Source organism: Eriocheir sinensis, chromosome 4 (genome assembly GCF_024679095.1).
Source record: "Eriocheir sinensis breed Jianghai 21 chromosome 4, ASM2467909v1, whole genome shotgun sequence".
Lineage (NCBI taxonomy): Eukaryota > Metazoa > Arthropoda > Malacostraca > Decapoda > Varunidae > Eriocheir > Eriocheir sinensis.
Window position 1 is genome coordinate 18,469,303 of NC_066512.1, and position 24,986 is coordinate 18,494,288.

General features: G+C 45.4%; 1 protein-coding gene across 1 annotated transcript in view; it reads right to left on the minus strand.

Annotated features, from left to right (window-relative positions):
- LOC126982269 (acetylcholine receptor subunit alpha-like) overlaps nt 1-11,436 on the minus strand; it is a gene marked incomplete at its 3' end in the record, with an annotated part of 67,383 nt that extends 55,947 nt beyond the window's left edge. Inside the window, 1 exon segment of the mRNA XM_050834258.1 lies at nt 11,394-11,436. Within this exon segment, the coding sequence (XP_050690215.1) occupies nt 11,394-11,420 (27 nt within the window).
- Nucleotides 11,437-24,986: the final 13,550 nt, after the last annotated feature.

Here is a 24,986-nt window from a genome sequence, read left to right on the forward strand (position 1 = left end):
ACGAGCATGACGAAGGCGAGCAAAACATTGAAGAGAATGTCCCTATAACCTGTAATGGAGAATAGGTCCGATTCGTAAAAGTGAGATGAGTTGTGTTCTTTGTCTATTGCCCTTGAGCTGTTTCCTTCACTGTAGAAATATAGTCACCATCTTATCTTCCTCATCATTCCGTTTTCATTTGTTATTATGAGAAATCTGGGACGCCTTTCACTTAGTCTCTCCTTCAAGTCTTTCTGGCGAGGTTGGTGGCGGAAGAAAATTTTTTGGAAGTGTCGTTACGAGAGTCTGGGGCAGCGGTGTTAAAGGGTCATTCATTAGCCTAAAGTGCGTCGAGTGTTTGCTGTAAGGCCCCAATGTCCCGTTACCTTTAAGGGCCGATCCGCTCCGCCATTAATTAATCAAACAAATTTTAGGTTATTAGAGACTGTAATACCGTGCGGGCGTGGTGAGGACCTAAGCTCGAGCTCCACCGAATGATGCTGACAATTTTCAACCATCCCCGAGTGGCGGAAGATTACCCACATGCTGCCCAGATCTTAAATGAACCCTAACTTCAGCGACTTCGGTCAAGAGGGCATGGGCTAAGCAACAGTCATACATCACGGCAGCCACTATAAATAAAATCCGTCTGAGCAACTAACTGACTGAGGCCATCCAAGAGACCCCTCAAGAGAGCCTACCGGCGTTATAGGCATCACGTAAGAAACAAACAAACAAGAAATTAGGTAGAAAAGAAGGGGCGGAGGAGATGGGGAATGATGGGACTGGCTCTCTAGTTTGTTAGGAAATGGGGTGACGAGGCGGTGAAGGGGAAGGCAATGGGAGGGGGGGAGGGTAAGGACTTGTCTCCCCGGGCCCGTGTGAGGCTTTATGGGGGAAGAGCCTGTCCTGTTGGTACTGTCAAGGGAGTCTCCTCTCCACATACACAAGGGTTCTCTCTCTCTCTCTCTCTCTCTCTCTCTCTCTCTCTCTCTCTCTCTCTCTCTCTCTCTCTCTCTGTCTCTGTCTCTGTCTCTGTCTCTGTCTCTGTCTCTGTCTCTATCTCTGTCTCTGTCTCTGCGTCTGCGTCTGTGTCTGTCTCTCTCTCTCTCTCTCTCTCTCTCTCTCTCTCTCTCTCTCTCTCTCTCTCTCTCTCTCTCTCTCTCTCTCTCTCTCTCTCTCTCTCTCTCTCTCTCTCTCTCTCTCTCTCTCTCTCTCTCTCTGTTCCCCTCCCCGTATTGGAAACATTCACGATTTATACACACAACACACGGGCAAGACTCAATAACTTAATTTTAAACTTTGCTGATGACGCGAGGCTGCAAATTCAATTACTGCCCAGCGAAACAGATTAATGCTTCAACAAGGTCTTCATAAAATTAAAAAATATCAGCATGGAAAAAAAATATATATATTCTTTTTCATCCAGCACGGAAAAAAAATATATTATGCCCTTCAAAAACAAACCTGAGAGTGAAATGCGGCGAACAGAACGCGGCGGGACACGGAAAGGAGGGTCGAGGAATTCGGTATTACAATTACTAATAACCTAAAATTTGTTTGATTAATGGCGCAGCGGAACGGCCCTTAAAGGTAACGGGGCATTGGGGCCTCACTGCAAACACTCGACGCACTTTAGGCTAATGAATGACCCTTTAACGCCGCTGTGCCAGACTCTCGTAACGACGCTTCCAAAAAAATTTCTTCCGCCACCAACCTCGCCAGAAAGACCTGAAGGAAAGTCTAAGTGAAAGGCGTCCCGGATTTCTCATAATAACAAATGAAAACGGAACGCTGAGGAAGATAAGATGTTGACTATATTTTTAGTGAAGGAAACAGCTCAAGGGCAATAGACAAAGAACAAAATAAGCCCGCAAATCGCTTTACCCTTTCAAGAAACAAAGCGGTGGTTGTGACGAATTTCTTATAACAAAAGTCGTAAGCGGAAAGACTAGGTATATACATAAGGATTAGACCATTGCTCCCTATCTACAAAAAACAACGGGATAGCCGAGACAAGTTTACCATAAGAAGAGTCGTGAGCGGAAAGACGAAGAACAAAGTAGATTGACGCTATATTTTTACAGCAAAGGAAGCAGCTCAATGGCAAAAACAAATAAGAAAAAAAGAAAACGCTAATCACTGCTCCCTCATAAGATACAAAAAATGCGTTGTTTTCTATGCACTAAGAACAGGTTACACAAGACGAACTCCTTATTAAACATGTCCGTAAGTAAAGGAGAGGGGGGAGGAGTACGGACGAGAGGATAGGCTATACACAAATCCCTCTTCTGCTTTCAAAACCCTCAGTGTCTTTTTATCTTCTTCAGCTTTACCGATCTTTCATATGGAGGGTCGCTGTTCCTGCTATGCCGTCTCCATTTCCTCCAATCATTCACGTTCCGTTCTTCTAATCATCCAATCCCATCGCTGCCGAGTCTTCTTTTATGCAAGCTTCCGTAATACTATCTATAACACGAAGAATAGCGATGAATATATGCGCGTGGAAATGAGCAGGGCAACGTCGGTCACACGCATGAGAGTTGAGTGCGGCGGTTATTGTTATTTCCTGTTGTCGTTAGTTACCAATGCAAAGTTTATTTCTGCTGTTTTACATAATTATTAGCGATTCCAATAGTTGAGTGTATTTTCATTTGTTGTCTAACGCGCGTTCACATTTAGTTATTTGTTTGAAGTGAATCGAATGCGTTATTTATTTTCACGTTTTTTTTTTGTTTTTGTTTATTTAAGAGTAACATTATTATTTTTATCATTTACACATTTTTATACGCAGTTTGTTAATTAGTGTGACTTAAATGTCGTAGTTTTTTTTTTTTTTTCAATGAATTAGGTTTTCGGCAATAATAAGTACCTATCCATTTCTTTAGATTCGAAGGTTAGTAACACCCGAAGTAAACCTATTGTTCTGCCCTCCTTACCCCCTTCCCCTTATCTCCATCGTGTGTGTGTGTGTGTGTGTGTGTGTGTGTGTGTGTGTGTGTGTGTGTGTGTGTGTGTGTGTATAGTTGTCGCGAACGTCCCCGACCCGTTGAGGCGTCGTCCGGGCGTGGTGTTGGCGGAACGAGATAAGGCCTGGGAGCGGGGCATGATTAATAGCGTTAGCGGCTCAAAGGGGAGTGAAGACGGCAATACGCTGCTGGTTTACATGATGAGCCTCGCCTCGCTCTTTGAAGTGACTTTGTCGGTGCCGCGTCAGGCTCAGCGGGACGAGAATATCCGGGAAATATTATTATCAAGACTCGCTTCTGAGAGACTGACGGGGAGTTGACGGCGACGAGGGGAGCGGCGCGGGGAGGTCACCGGAGAGGGACGGACCCTTTGTGTACAGCTCTGGGGGCGACAGGTCAGGTCAAGGTCACGCGGGAGTGCAGGGAAGATGTGTGTGAAGGCTTGAAGGATGGTGGCATCGGCTATGGTCCTGAGAGAGAGAGAGAGAGAGAGAGAGAGAGAGAGAGAGAGAGAGAGAGAGAGAGAGAGAGAGAGAGAGAGAGAGGAGAGAGAGAGAGAGAGAGAGAGAGAGAGAGAGAGAGAGAGAGAGAGAGAGAGAGAGAGAGAGAGAGAGAGAGAGAGAGAGAGGAGAGAGAGAGAGAGAGAGAGAGAGAGAGAGAGAGAGAGAGAGAGAGAGAGAGAGAGAGAGAGAGAGAGAGATTTTTTTTTTTTTTTTTTTGGTGTGTGTGTGCTCTATCAAAGTAGAATCATAGGCTTTTTGTCCCATCAGCTCTCCTTTTTCTGATTGTCTTCTATCCCTTAAATTCCGCGGCAATGTTGCTTCCCTTTCAATCTTTCATCAATATATCCAAGTTAAGTGCTCTTCTGAATTTGCTAATTGCCTTCACCTCTCCCGTTTTCTCGCTACACACGAATGTCAACTTTTATTCACCACTGTGCTGCCCACCCTCGCAATGCAAGAGACAAACATTACCTTCACTATTTCATCCTTTTCACTGATTAACTCTGGAGCAGCCTTTTCCGTCTGTATTTTCTCTTTCTTATAACAAAACTTTCCAAACTATATTAATTTTTCTTTTAACAATTGTTCTCTCTTTGTGCGATCAGCGAATTACGGATTTTCTTGGTCAGCTTCCTTGTACTAAAATAACAACAAGCTTTCGTATGGAATACTCAATGTTACTTCCTATGAAAAATCATTGAGGAGGCATGTTATTGTAAAAAGTATTGTCATTGATGTTAAATTTAAACAAAATAATCATATATAAGTAGATTATATTGCTACTGTAAAAAAATAAATAAATAACATTTTCAAATCTCCAGTAACGCAAGTGTCCGCTTTTGTTTGCTTTTCTGAAGAGTTTGTTTATTATAAAAAAATCCCTATCCTGCATGCCTCAATTTCCATAACAGTTTGTAGTTAATATCAATTAAGTGATTTTTTAGTTTTTTTTTTAACCTGCACGTTCCACCTTTAAAGTTCCTCCCCCGTCCACTCATGTGCGCGTCGCCCCCCGCCCGGGCTCAACGCCCCCTGTTCACAAAAACCCGGCGGGCGGGTCCACGCCGCCCCGTTTAGGACTGTTGACTCAGGCCACACGCTGCCAATCACGGGCCGGGGACGCGGCGCCTCCACCGCCACGACTTGTTTGTTGAATTATAAACGACTTCATTATTTTTTCATTCCAACAACCACCTCCTTTTGTATATCTCTGCAGATTTAGTGCCGCCTACGGATCAGATCATTGGAGCACTGTGACACAGGCGTAGTGCTGCCGCCTATGAATGGCTTGCGAGGTTCATTCATCAGGGTAACGCATGTAGTGTGCACATGGCGAGTGGCGAATATAATTGTTGTTTGGGATCGAAGCTGCTTGCGTCGTGACCCGCTGCCTCAAAGTACCGTTGGCAGTGCTGGCTCGGGGCTGCAGCAACCACGCAAAGACGACCACTGAGCGCCAACAACCCTCACTACAGGCGAGGGGATGTAAAGGCTCGACTGGCTTGGGAGAGAACAAGCACCTCCAGCGCGAGGAAAATATAAATAAGAGGCAAATTATGTTACCCTACCAATGCTCGTATTGTTGTCATTTTCTTAGCATTACTACCACTACTACTACTACTACTACTACTACTACTACTACTACTACACTTAAAATAATTACACTACTATCACCACAACTGCATCATCATCAACAATAACATTACTAACATCAGCAACTCCTCCACACCCTTCTTCTACTCCTCCTCCTCCTCCTCCTACTACTACTACTACTACTACTACTACAACTACTATTACCACCCCTACCACCACCACCACCACTACTCCGACTACTGTTTTTTGCTACATCCACTCAACTATACGAACGAGCCGTGGCTGTCCCTTCGGAGCCATCGACCTTATTCCCGCCAACGAGGGCATGGGCAGGCGTAACCATCTCCCTTCCCATCTGCGTGTCCCCAGCACCTCATAACACGGCTCTGATACGCTGTAGTCCCGCTGGGTGATGCGCCACTGTTCTGCACGAGTTGTTAAGTGTGTCAGCGGGACGGAGACGGACCTAGGGACAGTATTCTCAGATGCCTCCGCCTCTCACATCAACCATTTCCAAAGGCTAAAAAGGAGAGCAATCGGGTTCTCTTGAGTGTTTTTTTAGGTTCATGGTACAGAAAAAGGGTCAAACTACCACCAGGGTCATTAAATACCCCTGGAAATGCCCAAAACTCCTATGAAAGCCTTGTCAAATATGTGTGCTTGGGCGACGAAATGTTTAAGATGGCCCTCGGTGCTGTTCCCTCCGTCCCTGGGCTGGCGAGGGAGGGTGAGGCGCGGCATCTCCACAAGACGACGAAGCTCCCGGGCTGATGACTTTTCTTATGGGGATCATCAGCTTGTCTTGAATACAAATGCGTCGCCTTCATGTCCACCCCGCCTGGTGTTGTGAGGGCGTCGAGTCCCAATACTCCCTTCATGTTTTATTCATGCTCTTGCTGCTTGTTATCTATTTTCATAAGTACATCATGGTTAGGTCAACATGGAGTCTAGACCTAAAAAATAAAGTATCCGTATAACCCAGTGGCTCCCAAGGGTCTTTGTCTTTTAAGGGCAATTCTGTAAGCCTACTGAAAGCCTTTATTTTCCTTCAGTCATATCAATCTTCCTTCAAAGTAACTGCGACACATGGCGAGTGAGCACTCAGCCAACGTTCAGGGGCCCCTCCAACCTCTTTGGGAGTGTTCCGTCTTCTTGCTGGCTGTCAGTGACTCAGAAAGATTGAGTTGCTCCAAGTTTGTCAATATCACGCGGCCTCGAGGGTTGCGCTACTGGGAAGGGTTTGCAAGCTTGTAGGAGTGACTCGTGGCGTCCTGCTGTGCGCAGCGAGGCAGACGTCCCTTCCGGAGGTTCCTCGCATGGTGGGTGGAATTCTCGTGTCCCTGATGTTGTAGTCAAGGCTTATGTGCGCAGTACGAGCATCAGTCACGACGCAGACGAAGCTCATCACTCTAGGACGCCTTCACCAACAAGCATTTTTCTTGGTGTTCAGGACTCCGTGAACCTGTTTTCCTGTGTGTGTTTAAAGTAGAAATACAGTTACGGAAGCATTTCGTCACACTGGCTCACTTTCCTGCCCGTGCACACTAGAATGGCTCTGCGGTGAAGGCTTTTATTTCAGGATGTTTTTATTTCAAAACAAAGAACACAAATATTCATGTCCACATCCACCCACCCACCCGCTCCCTCCCGTCGGTCCTTGGGCGTGTCGTGTTGCCGCGCCAGGGAGGGTGTCGGCGTAGGCGTGGGAGCGGGCTGTATGTATTTGTTTATTTTTCATGTCGTTAAACACACAAGGGACGCAGCATCACTTTTATACAACTTTTATACCACCTAATACCACCACCACCACCACCACTACTACTACTATTACTACTTTTTTACAGCAAGGGAGGCAGCTCAAGGGCTAAAAAATAAAAAAACTGCAACAACAACAAAAAAAAAAAAAAGACCGCTAGACGCTCCTCCCACAAAAGAAAGAAAAAAAAACGAGAGGCCTGATACTGATACCTCTTTTCCTCCTCCTCCTCCTCCTCCTTCATACTGACACTGATACTACTGCCACGTGCTGTTACCCCCCCCCACCCCTTACCCCCTCCACACACCTCCACCACCACCATCACCTCCACTCCCACGCTCCATCCCGCTCCCTCCCTCCCGTAGCTTCCCGGCGGGCATGGAGGCGGCGGCGCACGTCTACTGGATGGCATAATAATTAATTGGAAACACATTAAGGCGGAGTGGACTCATTCATAACACAGCCTTAAAGAGATCACCCTAATAGGCGATTAAAACTGAGCCAATTAAGGGATCGCACCTGAATCATCAAGCAGCCGCCGACGCCCACCTTAGTAACTTGAGCGAGGCGGCTAATGAGCTCCTGCCACCCTCCCCCTCCCTCCCTCCCACTCTCTCCCCCTCGCTCCTCATTACCTCGGGGTGATTAGCGGCCGGGGACGACTGCCGAGACATGATTACGATTGTTGAGGAGTTGGAGGAGGAGGAGGAGGAGGAGGTGGTGGAGATGGAGGAGGTAGAGGAGGAGGAAGAGATGGAGGAGAAATAGGGCAAATAGGAATAAGAAAGGAAAAGAAAAATTAAAAGGCAGAGAAGGAAGAGGAGGAGGAGGAGGAGGAGGAGGAGAAGGAGAAGGAGGAGGAGGAGGAGGAATAAAAGTAGGAGTAGGAGCAAGAATAACATGAGAAAGAGGAGGAGAAAAGTAAGGAGGAGGAGGAGGAGGAGGAGGAGAAGGAAGAGGAGGAGGGGAAAAACAGGAGGAAAAACGAGCGGAAGAGGAGGAAAACAAAAGAGAAGGGGAGGAGGAAAAGGAGAAAGAATACGAGATAAGATTGATAGTAGTGGAGGAGGAGGAGGTAGCTGGGATGAAGATGGTGATAATCTGAAGGTAGTGGCGATGGTACTAGTAGTGAAGGTGGTAGCGGTGGTGGTGGTGGTGGTGACGGTGGTGGTGACGAAGCCAATAATTACCGGTCTCCTCGCCAGGTTAATAATCCCCGTCGTGGGCGCTAAGAGGTGCGTCGCATTACACCGACGCGCTATGAAAAACAAGGTAATTAGCGCGAGGGGAAGCCAGACGCAGCCGACGACGCCAGCAAGTGAAGAAAACTGTTAATAATAAAGATAATACTGATACTGATAATGAGGAGGAGGAGGAGGAGGAGGAGGAAAATAAGGAAATAGGATAATCTAAAGAAACAATAGGAAAAGGGCATTACGTAAAAGGAAAGAAGAAGAAAGATGAGGAGAAGGTAAAGGAGGAAGAGAAGGAGGAGGAGGAGGAAGAGGATGAAAATGAGGAAATAGGATAATCTGGAGAAACAATAAGAAAAAGGCAAGTACTTAAAAGGAAAAAAATAAGGAAGATGAGGAAGAGGTATAAAGGAGGAAGAGAAGGAGGAGGAGGAGGTAGAGAAGGAAAAATAGGACAATAGGAGAAACAATTGGAAAAGAAAAGGGAAAATTAAAAGAGAAGGAGAGAAGAAGGCCGAGGCATTAAGGGTAGAGGAGGAAGAGGAGGAGAAATAGGAGAAAAGAGGCAGAAAAAAACCAGAAGGATGAGAAGAAGGAAGAAGAGGAGGAAGTAGGAGAGGAGGAGCTTGAGGACAAATAGTTAAAACGAAAAGTAGAGAAAAGTAAAATGAAGAGAAAAAGGACGAAGAGAAGAAAGTAGAGGAGGAGGAGAAGATAGAGGAGGAAGAGGAGGAGGAGCAGGAGAAGAAACAGAATAAACAGGGTACAGAAAAAGAAAAGGTATTGAAATATTAGAAGGAAAAAAATAGGAAGAGGACAAGATACTGGAGATAGGAAAAGGAAAATCAGAAGGAAGACACATTGAAGCAGTAGCAGAAGGAAGAGGAGGAGGAGGAGGAGGAGGAGAAGGAGGAGGAGGAGGAGGAGGAGGAGAAGGAGGGGGGAGGAGGAGGAGGAGGAGGAGAAGGAAGACAAAGACCACCAAATACGTCACACGGAGCAACTGAGGTCAGGGTCACGGAACGGCATGGATGGGTGGGTGGGAAAGAGAGGGTACAGAAGGTCACACCCATCCATTAGGACCTGAGAGTTAAGGCTCCACAACAGGGTCTTGGGGAGGACAAACAGTCGCATCTTTCACGGAGGAACTACGAGGTGAGGAGACCAAACAAGACCAACTGGATGTATATAGCATGGGTGTGTCTTGGAGGGGAAAAGAGTCGTTGATGTGCTGTAGTAATAGGCTGTTTTGTGAGCTCTTGAGATGGTGACTGTGTGTTGTGAGTGCCTGGTGTGGTTGTACTGGCTATCGCTTCCTCTTCCTCCTCCTCCTCCTCCTTGAGATTCGGTATTAGAGCAAGAATTATGGAAAGGTATGGAAAGAGGCAAAGGAAACACGGAAGGAAGAGGAAAGAAGAAAAGAAAGTGAACGAGAAAGAAATTAAGAAAAATGGGTGGAAGTGTGGAATATCATAAGCAAAAATATAAAAAAGAAGTAAAAAAGAATATATACCACTATGTGAAAAAGATAAGTAAAGCAAAGAACAGAACACAGAGATAAAGAAACAATACATAACACAGCGAGAAGACAAGCAAAGAGAAACAAATAAGGGAAAACAGAAGAGAAGACAAACAACAGCGAAGATTAGAAAGACGTATATGCCTTCAGCCTTTCACAGCGAGACGGCAACAAGAGGAGAAGCAGTGGAGGCGGCGGCGGCGGCGGAGGGGCCCACATCGAAGAAACAAGACCAGCCCCGAAGCTCCCGAAGGACAAGACCCAAACAGCCGGGGCGATGAAGGGCTGCTGTCTGGTCTTTGTTGCCGAAACGACCCCCAATGACAGCTGTACGTCCATCGCAGAGGGGGGGGGGTAAAGGGAGGCAGTGAGGGGTCGTGGACAAGGAGAAAGGGGAACACGGGGGCGGAAAGGGGCGAGGGCGTGGGAGGATGGTCGTGGATAGAGGGAACCCAGGCACTACTATACAAGGGGAATGGACAAAAGGCGAGGGCGTGGGTGGTGAGGGCGGTCGTGAAAGGTATTAGTGGGGGTGAAGGGGGGTGAGGGGAAGACAAAATGGTGCCACTCGCCGAAGGATGTGCCACTGTGGGTTGAGGAGGAGGAGGAGGAGGAGGAGAAATAGTATTAGTAAGAGGAGGAGGAGAAGGAGAAGGAGAAGGAAGAAGAGGAAGAGGAGGAATACGATGAAGAGGAGAAAAAGGAGGAGATGGAGGAGGACGAGGAGGAGGACGACGAAGAACGAGGACTTAGTAAGAGGAAGAAGACGAGGAGGAGGAGGAGGACGAGGACGAGGAGGAGGCAGACGAAGAGGAGGAGGAGGTGTTCTAGAGTTCTCTGGGTGACCTGGGTGACAGACGAGTGTTACCGAGGAAGTGTCATTAACTGTTGGGGGACGAACACGCGGCCTCTCACTGTTTTATGCGAGTAAATATAAACTGGTAATGGCCGGGTTAGGGGAGCAGTCTTTGCCTTCCCAGTAAATGCAAATAACTGTTCTTTTTGTGTGTATATTAAATGGAACCCTTATAATATTCAAGGCCATATCCAGGGTAAAAATATTAATCACTGCTAAAACAAAAATGAAAAAATAAATGAGAATATAGAAAGCGTGCATGGAGGGGAGGGTAACCAACAGACAGAGAGGAAGGCAGCCAGGCAGTGGGAGGAGGGAATGGAGTTTGGTAAATAATCCCATCATAAGAATGCAATATGATCTAAACTCTAAAGCATTAAATCTGTTTCTACTCCCTATCCTTCTACCTAATGTTCCTCTTTGACTCTCTAGCCGTACCTCTTCATCCTTACCATCCCATCAAATAATGCTATATAACTTAAAACATGTAATCTATGCCTCAAACTTCCTACCCCTTCACCTAACACTCCTCTGAGACTCTCTTCCCATACCTCTGCTCCCTTCCCATGCCCTTGATTACAGAGGAGGATAAAACAACGGAAATGCACTATAACCTAACACGTGAAATATGTACACTCTTACTACCTACCCTTACACCCACCAACACTCCTCTTAAGTCTCTCTACCATTGCCAGGCCCTTGATTACAGAGGACAATAAAACAACGGAAATGCACTATAACCTAACACGTGAAATCTGTACACTCTTATTGCCTACCCTTGCACCCATCATTCCCTCGTGACTCTTCCCCCATACCTCTTCATCCCAATCATACCCTTGTTAAAAGAGAACGATAAAAACAACAGCAATGCAATGTAACCTAAAAACCTATATCTGTATCCTCCTTCTGGTTACCCATTCATCCCATATTCCTCCTTTAATCCCTACCCATATTCTTCTTCCTTGCCATACCCTTGATTATAGAGGGCGATATAAACAACAAATATGGAGAGAGGAGTGACTCACCTGCTCCACCCACAAGTTGGTCGTCATGATCTGGTTCTTGAGGTTCTGTGGAGGAGAAGAAAATCCATTATTACAAGGCAAACACGAGACGTTATTTTTTTTGCTAGTGTGTGAGTGCGTGTGCGTGTGTAGTAGTAGTAGTAGTAGTAGTAGTAGTAGTAGTAGTAGTAGTAGAAGTATTCATGGTGGCAGTGATGGAGATGGGAGTCGCTTAAGTGGTGGTAATAATAACTCTTAATGGCGGCGATAATAACGATAATAAAGATAATGATGAAGGTGATCGTGATGCTGCAAACGCCAGCCAGCAGAGGAGGGGGCGAGAGGGGGGCGGGGCTGAGGGGGGCGAGGGTGGAAGGGTGGGCGGAGGAACGGAGAGGCGGCGGCACCACATCAATTAGGGAAGAGAATGCAATCAACATTCACTTAGTTGGTGCAATGAGTTTCCAATAACTAACGATCTCATTAGCATCGGTGTTGTGTTATCAGAAATACTTAGTGCGGGGCGGCCAGCGGGGAATCACGGACCAGGGGAAAAGAAAACGAAAATAAATGGACAGTAGAAAAAGAAAACGGAGGAAAAGGAACACACAAAGCACGGAACAGAAGAAAACACAAGAATCACGGAACAAAGGAAGACAAAACAAAAGGAATCACGGAACAGAAGAAAACACAAGACTCACGGAACAAAGGAAGACAAAACAAAGGAAATCACAGAACAGAAGAAAACACAAGACTCACGGAACAAAGGAAGACAAAACAAAGGAAATCACGGAACAAAGGAAGACAAAACAAAGGAAATCACGGAACAGAAGAAAACACAAGAATCACGGAACAAAGGAAGACAAAACAAAGGAAATCACGGAACAGAAGAAAACACAAGACTCACGGAACAAAGGAAGACAAAACAAAAGGAATCACGGAACAGAAGAAAACACAAGAATCACGGAACAAAGGAAGACAAAACAAAGGAAATCACGGAACAGAAGAAAACAAGAATCACGGAAACAAGGAAGACAAAACAAAGGAAATCATGGAACAGAAGAAAACACAAGAATCACAGAACAAAGGAAGACAAAACAAAAGAAATCACGGAACAGAAGAAAACACAAGAATCACCGAACAAAGGAAGACAAAACAAAGGAAATCACGGAACAGAAGAAAACAAAGGAAAACAAAAATAATGGAACTAAAGAAGACAAAAGAAAAGGAATCATGGAACAGAAGAAAACAAAGCAAAACATAAATTATGAAACAAAGGAAGACAAAACAAAAGAAATCACGGAACTGAAGAAAACAAGGGAAAAACAAAAAATATAGGAACAAAGGAAAACAAAGGAAATCATGGAACAAAAGAAGACAAAGCGAAACAAAACAAAAATTGGAACAACAGAGAGACAAAATAAAAATCACTGAACAGAAGAAAACTCCCCTCCTCTTACTGACAGCCTTCAACTTCTCAAATACCGCCGCCATGTTGTCTCTCTTTCTATCTTCTATCGATATTTTCATGCTGACTGCTCTTCTGAACTTGCTAATTGCATGCCTCCCCCCCTCCCGCGGCCCCGCTGCTCACGACTTTCTACTTAAGCTCATCCTTATATTGTCCAAACCCCTTATGCAAGAGTTAACTAGCATTACCATTCTTTCATCCCTTTCTCTGGTAAACTCTGGAACAGCCTTCCTTCGTCTGTATTTCCTCCTACCTATGACTTGACCTATTTCAAGAAATTGACCTCTCTTTTGGCCACTCTATACTTTTCGCAATATGGAGGCAACAGTAGGCGGGCTTTTTCTTCTACATTTTCTTTTTGTTGCCCTTGAGCTGATCTCTGTGCTGTAAAAAAAAAAGCAAAACAAAAATAATTGAACAAAGAATACAAAACAAAGGAAATCACGGAACAGAAGAAAATAAAACTCACGAAGCAGAAGAAAACAAAGCAGAAAAAATATCGGAACTGAAGAAGACAAAACAAAAGAAATCACGGAACAGAAGAAAACAAAAATCACACAAAAAACACGGAGCATAAGAAAATATAACCAAAAAAATACAAAAAAACACTCAGCATAAGTAAACATAACCCCCCCAAAATCACCAAAGAAACAAAAGAAAAAACAATACAATCAGTGAAAAACAATAAATCCCTTTGCGTTTAGAAAACATAAAAGTGAATAGTAAAAAAAAAGTCTGTGTTCATGAAACCAGAAAAAAACAAAAAGAAAACAATATCACATTCGCAAATTGGGAACACACACACACACACACACACACACACACACACACACACAAAGAGGAGCTTCTCGTGTGTTCAATAACTTTCATGTCCTGGGTGAGAGTGATTCAACGTTCCTGTTTGTTACCTGTTCATCTCCTTATACGTGACGGAGAGAGATAAATGAGATACGTGATTCATACAAGTTCATTCCTCTACTGTTTATGCATAAGAGGGGATGACTTGTCTTCCTTAGTTACGTGAGTTTTGTTTTGTCTTCCTCAGTTCCATTCTATTTGTTTTCCTTTGTTTTCTTCAGTTCCGTGATTTCTTTTGTTTTGCCTTCCTCTGTTCCGTGATTCTTGTGTTTTCTTCTGTTCCGTGATTTGTGTGTTTCTTTTCTTCTGTTTTCTTTGTCTTCTGTTCATTTATACCGTCTTGAGATAATATTTTGTCTTCGTATGATTTTAGAGCGACATTTTAGTAACTGCTTCGGACACGTGCTGCATATCCCGCACTCCCACACACACACACACACACACACACACACACACACACACACGGGGCGCAATCAGAGTTCAGTCCTGCGTCTTCCATCAATGTCACTGCTCGACCCAATCCTACACCCCCGTCCCCCCGTCGCCCCCTGTCACCCCCCCAATCTCCTACCCCCCATTCACCCCTTCACCCCAGTATCAACACCCTCATCACCACTACATCCAATAATACCACCACCATCACCGCCCACGACCTTCGAACTCCACACCACTCCCACCACCCCCACCACCACCACCGATATCATCCCCACCAACTTCCCTTTCCCATCATCCCATCCTCCCCCTCCCCCTGCTCCCGCCCCCGCCCCCGCCCCCCTCCTCTCCCTCCCTCCCTTCGGCGCAGGCTCGGGCAACAATAACAAACCTGGGCGCCATTACTCTTGATTACGACAATAAACCATAAATTCTCTCTCAAGTGACGCGGAACTGAGGAGGAGGAGGAGGAGGAGGAGGAAAGGAGTATTAGTTTTTGGGAGAAGAGAGAGGAAGGAGGTGAACGAGAAAGAATGTAGGTAAAGATGAAGGAAAGAGGAACTGAAGAGGAGGAGGAGGAGGAGGAGGAGGAGGAGGAGGAGGAGGAGGAGAAGAGTAAGAGCTTGTTGGAGAAGAGGGAGAAAGAAGGAAGTGAGTGGGAAAGAGAAAGTAGAGGAGACAGAGGAAGAAGAGGGAGGAGGCAGGAAGTGAAGGTGGAAAGAGGATGGAAGAAATAGGAAAGGGAGATGGAGGAAGGAGGTGCGGGAGAAAAGAGGAAGGGGAGGAAAGGAAGTACGTAGGTGAAGGAGAGAAAAAGGAGCTACGGGAAGAGGAGAGAAAGGAAGAGAGGGACAAAAGAGGAATGAGTCAGGGAGAGAGGAACGATAAATAAAAATAGGGAGAAGGGAAGGATGTGATAAAGGAGGAAAAGGGAATGAAGTTAGGCAGAGAGAAGGGAAGAAGAATAGGATACAGATAAACACAGAAGTCCGAAACCGCCTATCTATCCACCTTGCTACCTGACTATCTGCCTGACTGAGTGAATACCTGTCTGATTACCTGTCTTCCTACCTGCCTGCTTTCCTTCCTGATTGACTGATTGACTGAATGACTGAATGACTGAGTGATTGATTAACTGATTGACAGACTGAATGATTACCTGCCTGTCTACCTATTAACCTGAGGACCGACTGACTGTCTGATTGATTGACTGACTGACTGACTGAATTTCTCCCTACTTTCCTATCCACCTGACTGACTGGACGAATGACTGACTGCTTGACTAACTTTCTGACTACTGATTGATTGACTGATTGACTGACTGACTAATTGACTGACCGACTATTTGACTGACTGACTGACTGACTGACTGACTCCCTATTTTCCTATTCACTTGACTGACTGGACGAATGACTGACTGATTGCCTAACTTACTGACTAGTGATTGATTGACTGACTGACTGACTGATTGACTGACTGACTATTTGACTGACTGACTGACTCCCTATTTTCCTATCCACTTGACTGACTGGACGAATGACTGACTGCTTGACTAACTTTCTGACTACCGATTGATTGACTGACTGACTGACTGACTAATTGACTGACCGACTATTTGAGTGACTGACTGACTGCCTCCCTGCTTTCCTATCCACCTGACTGACTGGACGAATGACTGACTGCTTGACTAACTTTCTGACTACTGATTGATTGACTGACTGACTGACTGACTAATTGACTGACCGACTATTTGACTGACTGACTGACTGAATGAATGACTGCCTCCCTGCTTTCCTATCCACCTGACTGACTGGACGACTGACTGACTGATTGACTAACTGACTGACTACTGACTGACTGACTGACTGACTGACTGACTGACTACCTGCCTCTCCATCTTTCTACTCCCAAATGACGAAATGCGAAACGAATGCATGGCTAACTGATTGACTGGCTGACTTACTCACTCCCTTCCTCCCTACCTGCCTGACTGAGTGACTGGATGGATACCTGTTCGCTTACCTGCCTGGCTGATCGACTGACCGACCGCCCGACAGCCTCCCGGACCGCCCCACCGACAAACCAACAAACTAAAGCCGTTACGTTTATAGTCAACACGTCGACAAACCCAGAACACGTTAGAACACGCCTCGAAAGGTTTCCTGGAACGGACCTGTACATCACACGAGTATTGGACGATGTGTGTGTGTGTGGGGGGGGGGTAGAGAGGGGGTAAGAGGGGGAGGGAAAGAGGAGAGGAAGGAAGGAAGGGAGATAGGGGAGACGAAGGGAAAGAGGAAGGAAACAGACAGGAAGGAGGTGAGGGAGATGGAGAAGGGAAGGAAGGAGAATGATGAGAAGAGAGGGAAAGGAAGGGGTTGAGGGAGGAGAGAAGAGTAAAGAAGAGGGAGGAGGTAAATATGTCTGTATATGAGAGAGAGAGAGAGAGAGAGAGAGAGAGAGAGAGAGAGAGAGAGAGAGAGAGAGAGAGAGAGAGAGAGAGAGAGAGAGAGAGAGAGAGAGAGAGAGAGAGAGAGAGAGAGAGAGAGAGAGAGAGAGAGAGAGAGAGAGAGAGAGAGAGAGAGAGAGAGAGAGAGAGAGAGAGAGAGAGAGAGAGAGAGAGAGAAACAATAACAATAGATTTTAGTTAAAAATGTATAATCCGGGATAATACATACAAAGAGCCAGAAAATGATAGATGGAGAGGGTGAAGAGGGTGAGGATGAAGGGAAGGGAAGGGAAGGGAAGGGAAGGGAAGAGTAGGGAAGAGAAGGGAATGGAAGGGTAATTGATAAGGAGGAGGATTAGGAGGAGGAGGCGGATGGAATAGAAGAAAAAGGAAGGAGAGGAAGGGAAGGGAATAAAAATGAGGGCTGGGTAGACGAGGATGGAAAGGAAGGGAAAGAAAATGGAAGGAGGGGAAGGGAAGGGAGAGGAAAGGAAGGAGAAAGAGAGAGAAGGAAAGACAAATAAGAGTCAGAGAAGGGAAAGAAGGAAAGTGAGGGAAAGGACGGGAAAGGAAAGGAAAGGAAAGGGAAGGGAAGGGAAGGGAAGGAAAGGGAAATGAAGGGAGATGAAAGGAAGGAGAAAAACAGATAAATAAAGGTAAATATGAGTCAGGGAAGGGAATGATATGGAGTGGAAGGGAAAGAAGAAAAGTAAGGGAAAGAACGGCAAAGGGAAGGGAAGGGAAGGAAAAGGAAGGAGAAAAGAAGGGAAGGAAAAGGAAGGAGAAAAGAAGGGAAGGAAACGAAAATAAAAGGAAGGGATAGGAAAGTAAGGTAAGGGAAGGCGAAAAGAAGGGAAGCGAAGAAATTAGAGGAAGAGGAAAGGGAAGGAAAGGAAAGAGAAGGGAAGATAAACAAGAATAAGGGAAGGAAATGGAAGAAAAATGGAGAGAAAATAAAGAAAATAAGACACGGAAGTAAGGAAAAAAAAGAAAAAAAGAGGAAGAAGGGGATACAGGAGGAAATGAGGTGGAAAGCGAGAGTGAAGAGGAAGAGAAAGAGGAAGAGAGGAGGAGAATGGAAGGAGAGAAGTGAAGTGGAAGAAGGAGGGGAAAGGAGGACGAGCCAGCCTTCCTCCCTTCCTACCATCCTCCCTTCCTCCTTCCTCCCTTCCTCCCTTCCCACCTGGCTTCTACCTTCGCCCTCTCTCTCCCTAATTAATCCTATTACCTGCCATCGCTTCGTCACTTGATCTGGCGAGGAGGAGGAGGGGGAGGGAGAGATAGGGGGAGGGGGAAGGGAAGTACAAAGGAAGACAAAGGAAAGGGATGGGGAGAAAAGGGAGAGAGGGGGAGGGGGAGGGGTGAGAAGAAAAGAAAGGCAAAGGAAAGAAGGGAGAAAATGATAGGGATAAGGAAAGGTATATGAGATGGAGAGAATAGAAGGGGAAGGGGACGAGAATGGAGGAGAGGGGAAAAGAGAAGAGGGGAAAGAAGAGGGGAGAAGAACAAAGGGAGAAGAAAAGAGAAGAGAGAGGTAGAGAAGAGAGAAGAAAGGAAGGAAGGGAAAAGAAGGGGGTAGGGAGAATGAAGAAGGGAAGATGAGGGGAGATGAGGGAAGGGGAAATAAAAGGAAAGGAGGAGAAACGGAGAGAAGAGAAGAGGAAAGGAGAGTAAGGGAGAAGGGAAAGGAAGAAGAAAACAAAGAATAAAAGAGGAAGAAGAGAAGGGAAGGATAAGATGAGGCGAATGAGGAAGAGGAAGAAAAAAATAAAGAACAGGAGAAGAAAAGTATGAAAAGAAAACAAGGAATAATAATGATAAAAATAAGTTAGGAGAGAGAGAGAGAGAGAGAGAGAGAGAGAGAGAGAGAGAGAGAGAGAGAGAGAGAGAGAGAGAGAGAGAGAGAGAGAGAGAGAGAGAGAGAGAGAGAGAGAGAGAGAGAGAGAGAGAGAGAGAGAGAGAGAGAGAGAGAGAGAGAGAGAGAGAGAGAGAGAGAGAGAGAGAGAGAGAGAGAGAGAGAGAGAACCAGAAAGGAAGGACAAGCAATGATAGTGAAGGGGAAGGAAAATAAAGAAATAAACGAGAAGTAGAAAGGGAAAGAAGGGAAGGGAAGGCTAAAATGAGAAAGGGCGTGGTAAGCAAAACACAAGAAGGGAGGGAGGGAGAGAGAGAGGAAGGGAGAGTAGCGAAGAAGGGAGAGGAAGTAAAATGACAAAATAAAAAAAGCGAAGTAGGGGAAATACAACTAATATAATAAAAGCGTGTGAGACCAAAATAATGGACACGAGGGAGAAGAGAAGAGAAGGGAAGCGAAGGAGGAGGAGGAGGAGGAGGAGAGGAATGACTGATTATTGGTAGGGAGGAAAGGGATGATAAAAAAGAGGGGAGATAAAATGAATTGAAGCGTAGAACATGAGAGAGAGAGAGAGAGAGAGAGAGAGAGAGAGAGAGAGAGAGAGAGAGAGAGAGAGAGAGAGAGAGAGAGAGAGAGAGAGAGAGAGAGAGAGAGAGAGAGAGAGAGAGAGAGAGAGAGAGAGAGAGAGAGAGAGAGAGAGAGAGAGAGAGAGAGAGAGAGAGAGAGAGAGAGAGAGAGAGAGAGAGAGAGAGAGAGAGAGAGAGAGAGAGAGAGAGAGAGAGAGAGAGAGAGAGAGAGAGAGAGAGAGAGAGAGAGAGAGAGAGAGAGAGAGAGAGAGAGAGAGAGAGAGAGAGAGAGAGAGAGAGAGAGAGAGAGAGAGAGAGAGAGAGAGAGAGAGAGAGAGAGAGAGAGAGAGAGAGAGAGAGAGAGAGAGAGAGAGAGGGGAAAAGGATGTAGGGAAAGATGACAGAATGGAAGGGAGGAGGAGGAGGAGGAGGAGGAAGAAGAAGAGGGAAAGTAAGGAAGAAGGGAGAGAGGATGAGAGGGGAAAAAAAGATGATAGGGAGGAAGTGGACGTAAGAGTGAAGGTAGAGGAGGAGGAGGAAGAGGAGGAGGAGGAGGAGGAGGGAGAAAAAAGGGAGATAATTACCTACAAAGACCCGATAGGTGAAGAGAGGGGGAAGGGGAGGGAGGGGGAAGAGAGGGAGAGGGAGGGAGAGAGAAGAAGGGAGGTAGGAAGAGAGAGGGAAGGGGGGGAGGGAGAATGACGCTAATGAGGGATGAAGCAACACTAAACTCCCTTCCCTCTCCCCCCCCCCCCTTTACCTCCTCCCTCTTCCTCCCTTCCTCCCCTTATATTATTTTTTCTGTCTTCTCCCTTCCTCCTTGGCCTCTCTTCCGTCTACTTTTTTATCTCCCTTTTTTTATCTCTCCCTTTATTCTTCTTTTCCTACATTCTTTCCTTTGCTTCCTATCTTTTTCATTCCTTTATCTTCTTTTTTTCTTTTTTTTTTCCTTTCCTTCCTATCTTTTTCTTCCTTTTTCTTACTTTACTTTCTTCTCCTCCTTTCTTTACTTTGCTTCCTATCTTTTTTTCTTTCCTGTTCCTCCTATCTTCTTTTCCTCCATATTTCCCTTTGCTTCCTATCTTTTTTTCTTCCTTTTCTTCCTAAATCCTCTTTTCCTCCATTTCTTTTCTTTGCTTCCTATCTTTTTTCTTTCCTGTTCCTCCTATCTTCTTTTCCTCCATTTTTTCCCTTTGCTTCCTATCTTTTTTCTTCCTTTTCTTCCTAAATCTTCTTTTCCTCCATTTCTTTTCTTTGCCTCCTATCTTTTTTCCTTCCTTTTTCTTCCTTTATCTTCTTCTCCTCCTTTCTTTACTTTGCCTCCTATCTTTTTTCCTTCCTTTTTCTTCCTTTATCTTCTCCTCCTTTCTTTACTTTGCTTCTTATCTCTTTTCTTTCCTTTTCCTCCTTTATCTTCTCCTCCTTCTTATCTTTTTTCCTCTCTTTTCTTCCTTTCCCTTTCATCTTTATTTCCTCCTTTTCTTCTTTTCCTCCCTTTTCTTCCTTTCTTTCCAATCTTCTTTTCCTTCCTTTTTTCTTCCTTTGGTCTTTTTCTTCTGTTTCCTTCCTTTTCTTTCTTTGCTTCCCATCTCTTCCTGCCTCTTCTTCACTAATCTTCATTCTCCCTCAAACCATTTTTCTCCTTTCCTAACCATCTCCGGATCTCCCTGTTCTCCCAATCTCCTCCTCCTCCTCCTCCTCCTTCTCTTCTTCTTCCTTCACCTCCTCCAATCTCCATATTCCCTCAAACCATTCTTTTATGTCCATACTCTCTTCCCAATCCTCCTCCTCCTCCTCCTCCTCCCTAATCCATAATCAATGCAAGGGTCGGGGCCTCGATGAGAGAGCGAGCGAGACTTTTTTTTTCCCATACACTGAGACAACAAACGCTTCTTTGCATAGACACACCCGAGATGACGGCCTTTCTTTTTTCTCTTCTTCTTAGTTCTCTCTTATCCGGCCCATTTCTCCCTGTGATCAGAGCCTCGCGTTTAATCAGCACCAACCAATTTGAGAGAGAGAGAGAGAGAGAGAGAGAGAGAGAGAGAGAGAGAGAGAGAGAGAGAGAGAGAGAGAGAGAGAGATTAAAGATAGTGGGTCAGCAAAGGCGGGAAAGAGCAAATGAGAGATAAGAATGATATATACAAGAATAATAAGAAAGGAAGAAATAAAAGTGAAATAAAGAGAAAACGGGGAAGAGAAACAGAGGTACTTTTTTATATGACTTTGAAACGACCACAGAAAGGATCACTACTACAACTACTACTACTACTACTACTACCTACAACCATTATCACCATCACTATCACCACCCACTTGAGCAACCACTATCACCACCATCACCATCGACAACCACCATCATCACACCATTGCCAACTTCACCTCTCTCGCCATCACCACCATTACTACCAACAACCACCATCACCACCACCATTACTAACTTCACCTCTCTCTCCATCACCACCATTACTACCAAGAACCACCATCATCACCACAATTACCAGCTTAACAACTCACTATCAACACCATCTCGACCAACCACCACCATCATCACCCCAACCAGCTTAAACCACCACCACCACCACCACCGTTCAATCACCACCACCAGTACCACCACCACCTACACCACCATTCAATCACCACCACCACCACCACCACCCAAAGAGGCATCGGGATATCCTACATCTTAATGCCAGGAATTTGCATAACCTACCCTCCTCCTCCTCCTCCTCTTCCTCCTCCCTCCCTCTCTCCCTCCTCTTCCCTTATCTCCCCTCACCCGCCCTCAGGCTCTCCAGCGAAGAGGAAAAACAAAGAAGAGACAAATTAGACATAAAAATCATAGAAGTAAAAATACACACTTTTGTTCCCATTCTTTTCTCTCTCTTACTCAAGCTTCGAACTGTCAGAAAGTAGAATTGGAAGGGAAGGGAAGGGGAAGGGAAGGGAAGGGAAGGGAAGGGAAGGGAAAGGGAAGGGAAGGGAAGGGAAAGGAATGGAAGGGAAGGGAAGGGGAGTGGGACGGACGGTGATGCAAGAGGGAAATAATGAGGGTAAGGGAGATAGAATTGAAGGAAAGAAGGCAAGTCGGAAAAAGAAAAAGACGGGGAAAAGAAGAAAGGAAGGAAGGAACGGAAGAAAGACAGGAAGGAACGGAGAAAGGACGGCAGGCAAGAAATTATAGTGGAAAGAAGAAAGGGAGGAAGGAAAGAGGAAGTGGGATGAAAAAGAAAGAAGAAATATATAGGGAAGAGATGGTGGAAGGAATGACGGAAGGGAGGAAAGGAGAGAGAGAGAGAGAGAGAGAGAGAGAGAGAGAGAGAGAGAGAGAGAGAGAGAGAGAGAGAGAGAGAGAGAGAGAGAGAGAGAGAAGGGGAAGGAGGGGCGAGGAGCCTAGGAAAGAGATTGCTTAGGCTGTTACATAAATCGAGTGTACATATATTTGTCATCCCTTACAGCTACCTATTATATGTGTGTGTGTGTGTGTGTGTGAGAGAGAGAGAGAGAGAGAGAGAGAGAGAGAGAGAGAGAGAGAGAGAGAGAGAGAGAGAGAGAGAGAGAGAGAGAGAGAGAGAGTCGTTCCTCTTTAAGTTACTCATGTAATAACTAGATGACGGGCAACAATAACAACACCAACAACACTAATAATGATAATAATAATAATAATAATAATAATAATAATAATAATGATAATAACGGTACGCATTTTTTCATGGCGTATTGTTCCCGGCCAAATAAAGAAGGCAATTACGGTCCTTCACAAGTTATTAACGGGCCACTTAAGGCGGAGGGCGAGGCGAACACAGCAAGAGATAATGGAGGACAACGGAGGACAGGAGGGGGAGGGAGGGGAGCAGAGGACACGAGGGAGGGGTCAGCGGAGGACAGCAGGCATGAGTGGTGGTGGTGGTGGGGGTGGGGGGGGGGAGGACAGGACACGAGGGGGAGGAGGACAGCGGAGCAGGGATGGATTGAATACAAGAATTGCGTTCGGATACGAATACGAATACATTAAATTTCAACGAATACGAATACGAATTCGAATAAACTGAAATGGTTTTAGTTAGAATACAGATACGAATACTTCTTGAAAGTATTCATGAACACATTCATGAATACTTTTCATTGAAAAATACCTTCTCGACGTAACTGAGTGTAGAAGTGTCCTCAAGCTATGCAACAGTAAAATGAGCTCATGAACAGTTGAACACATGATTCAGCGTTCACACCAGGGTTGCCATTAGGTATTTTTCAACATCAAATTAGGGTATATTTGGTACTGAAAAATTAAGTTGGTATTGATGCACCGTGATTGGCATAAAACTTAAATTTGGTAATGAAACGAAAGAAATTTGGTAATGAACTATAATAAAAATAAGAACACACACACACACACACACACACACAAACAAACACATGCACATACACAAAACGTACATAGGCAGTTCAACCTCCCCAGTAACCAACTAGTAATTAAAAGTTTAATTAATATTTTCATATCTTCATTCGGGGTGAATTTTTACCTGCGCTGCATCATTCTTCTTTCAACGTCACCCTGCAAACCAGAGGCACCAGGATCAGTATTAAGAGTAAATGAATAAATAGTCATTAGTTACGACCGCGCCGGCCAGGTAGCGACCCCCGATAACTTCTTTTAATTTCCTCGCCAGGCCGTCCGTACCCTATTCTTCCCCCTCTCATACCATCCGGTTCCCACGCTTCTTGTACGAGACTCGTACACGTCTCGTACAAGTACGCACAACGCAGCGACAGAGTCGGACAGACCACCTCCCGCCTCCGACCAACTTAACTGTGAAGGTATTAACATTTCAAAGTGGAAAGGTTCCTTTGAATCTGGTCGCACGTATCACACCGAGCGGGAATAAGAATTACGAAAACATATATGTTTTATCATTAGTTTGGTATTGAAAGTGAATATTGTATTAAAAATTGAAGTATCTAAGTCCCTGAGTAAATCTGGCAGCCCTGATCCCAGGCGCTCCTTTAAAAACGGCTGCATCTGCCCTGCTGAACAGAGACACGGCAGTCCTCGTGGACAGATCGACTTGGTCGGCTAGATTTCGATCGCCGATAGAGTCGGTCTGTCGGCTCCCTGCTACGGGCCGCCTTAGGCAAAGGCCCGTGCTCCCTCGTGCACGAGGGAGCAATCTTTATCCCCCCCCCCCTGCTGAACGCCTTACTTCTTGCACTCTGCACGAGACAGCTTAAGACAGCCCGAGACCGACAGACAGGTTGGTGATAAAAAAAAATCCCATACAAAATAGATCAGTCGGGTTCTCAGGAGTGTTCGTATTGCATAAACCTTAAACAGTCATTAGGTTTATAGCAGAATGGCCCACAGACACGCCACGCAGAGGACAAAAGTCAAAAAGATGCTGATTAAGTCTTGTACAAGGGATTTGGATAACAATTATTGAGGAGGAGGAGCAGGAGGAAGAGACGAAGTTGTGGAGGATATGGTGGGGTAGATACGGAGGGAAACGGGCGCTTAAAGGAAAACGGGAAAGGAAATTTAAAAAAAAAAAATGTTGGTTAACTCTTGCATAATGAATTTGGATAGCATATAATGGAGGAGGAGAAAGAAGAAAAGTTGTGGAAGATATGAATGAAGACAGCTCTAGTGGAAAATGGGAAAAGAAAAGCCGGAGATGTTTGTTAACTTCATAAGGAACTTACAAATCGGATGGAGAAGGAAGAGAGACAGATCGAGGTTCTGGAGGAAAAAGGGAAATGAATAGAAATAAAGGAGAATCAAAGTTAATCAGACCCTTTTACCCTACAGAATGGCCTCACAGAGAAACCAGCAAGAGAGGAAGCAGGGGGAGGGACTGGTGAGTAAAGACGATCTGAGGAAGTTTGGGATCGCTGTTGTGGAGGCCTTTATGAAGCTGCTGGATATTCTGACCAACACGGCAAATGCAGCCAATGGGAGGAGCCCCGAGAACACCATGAGGGCCAGTTA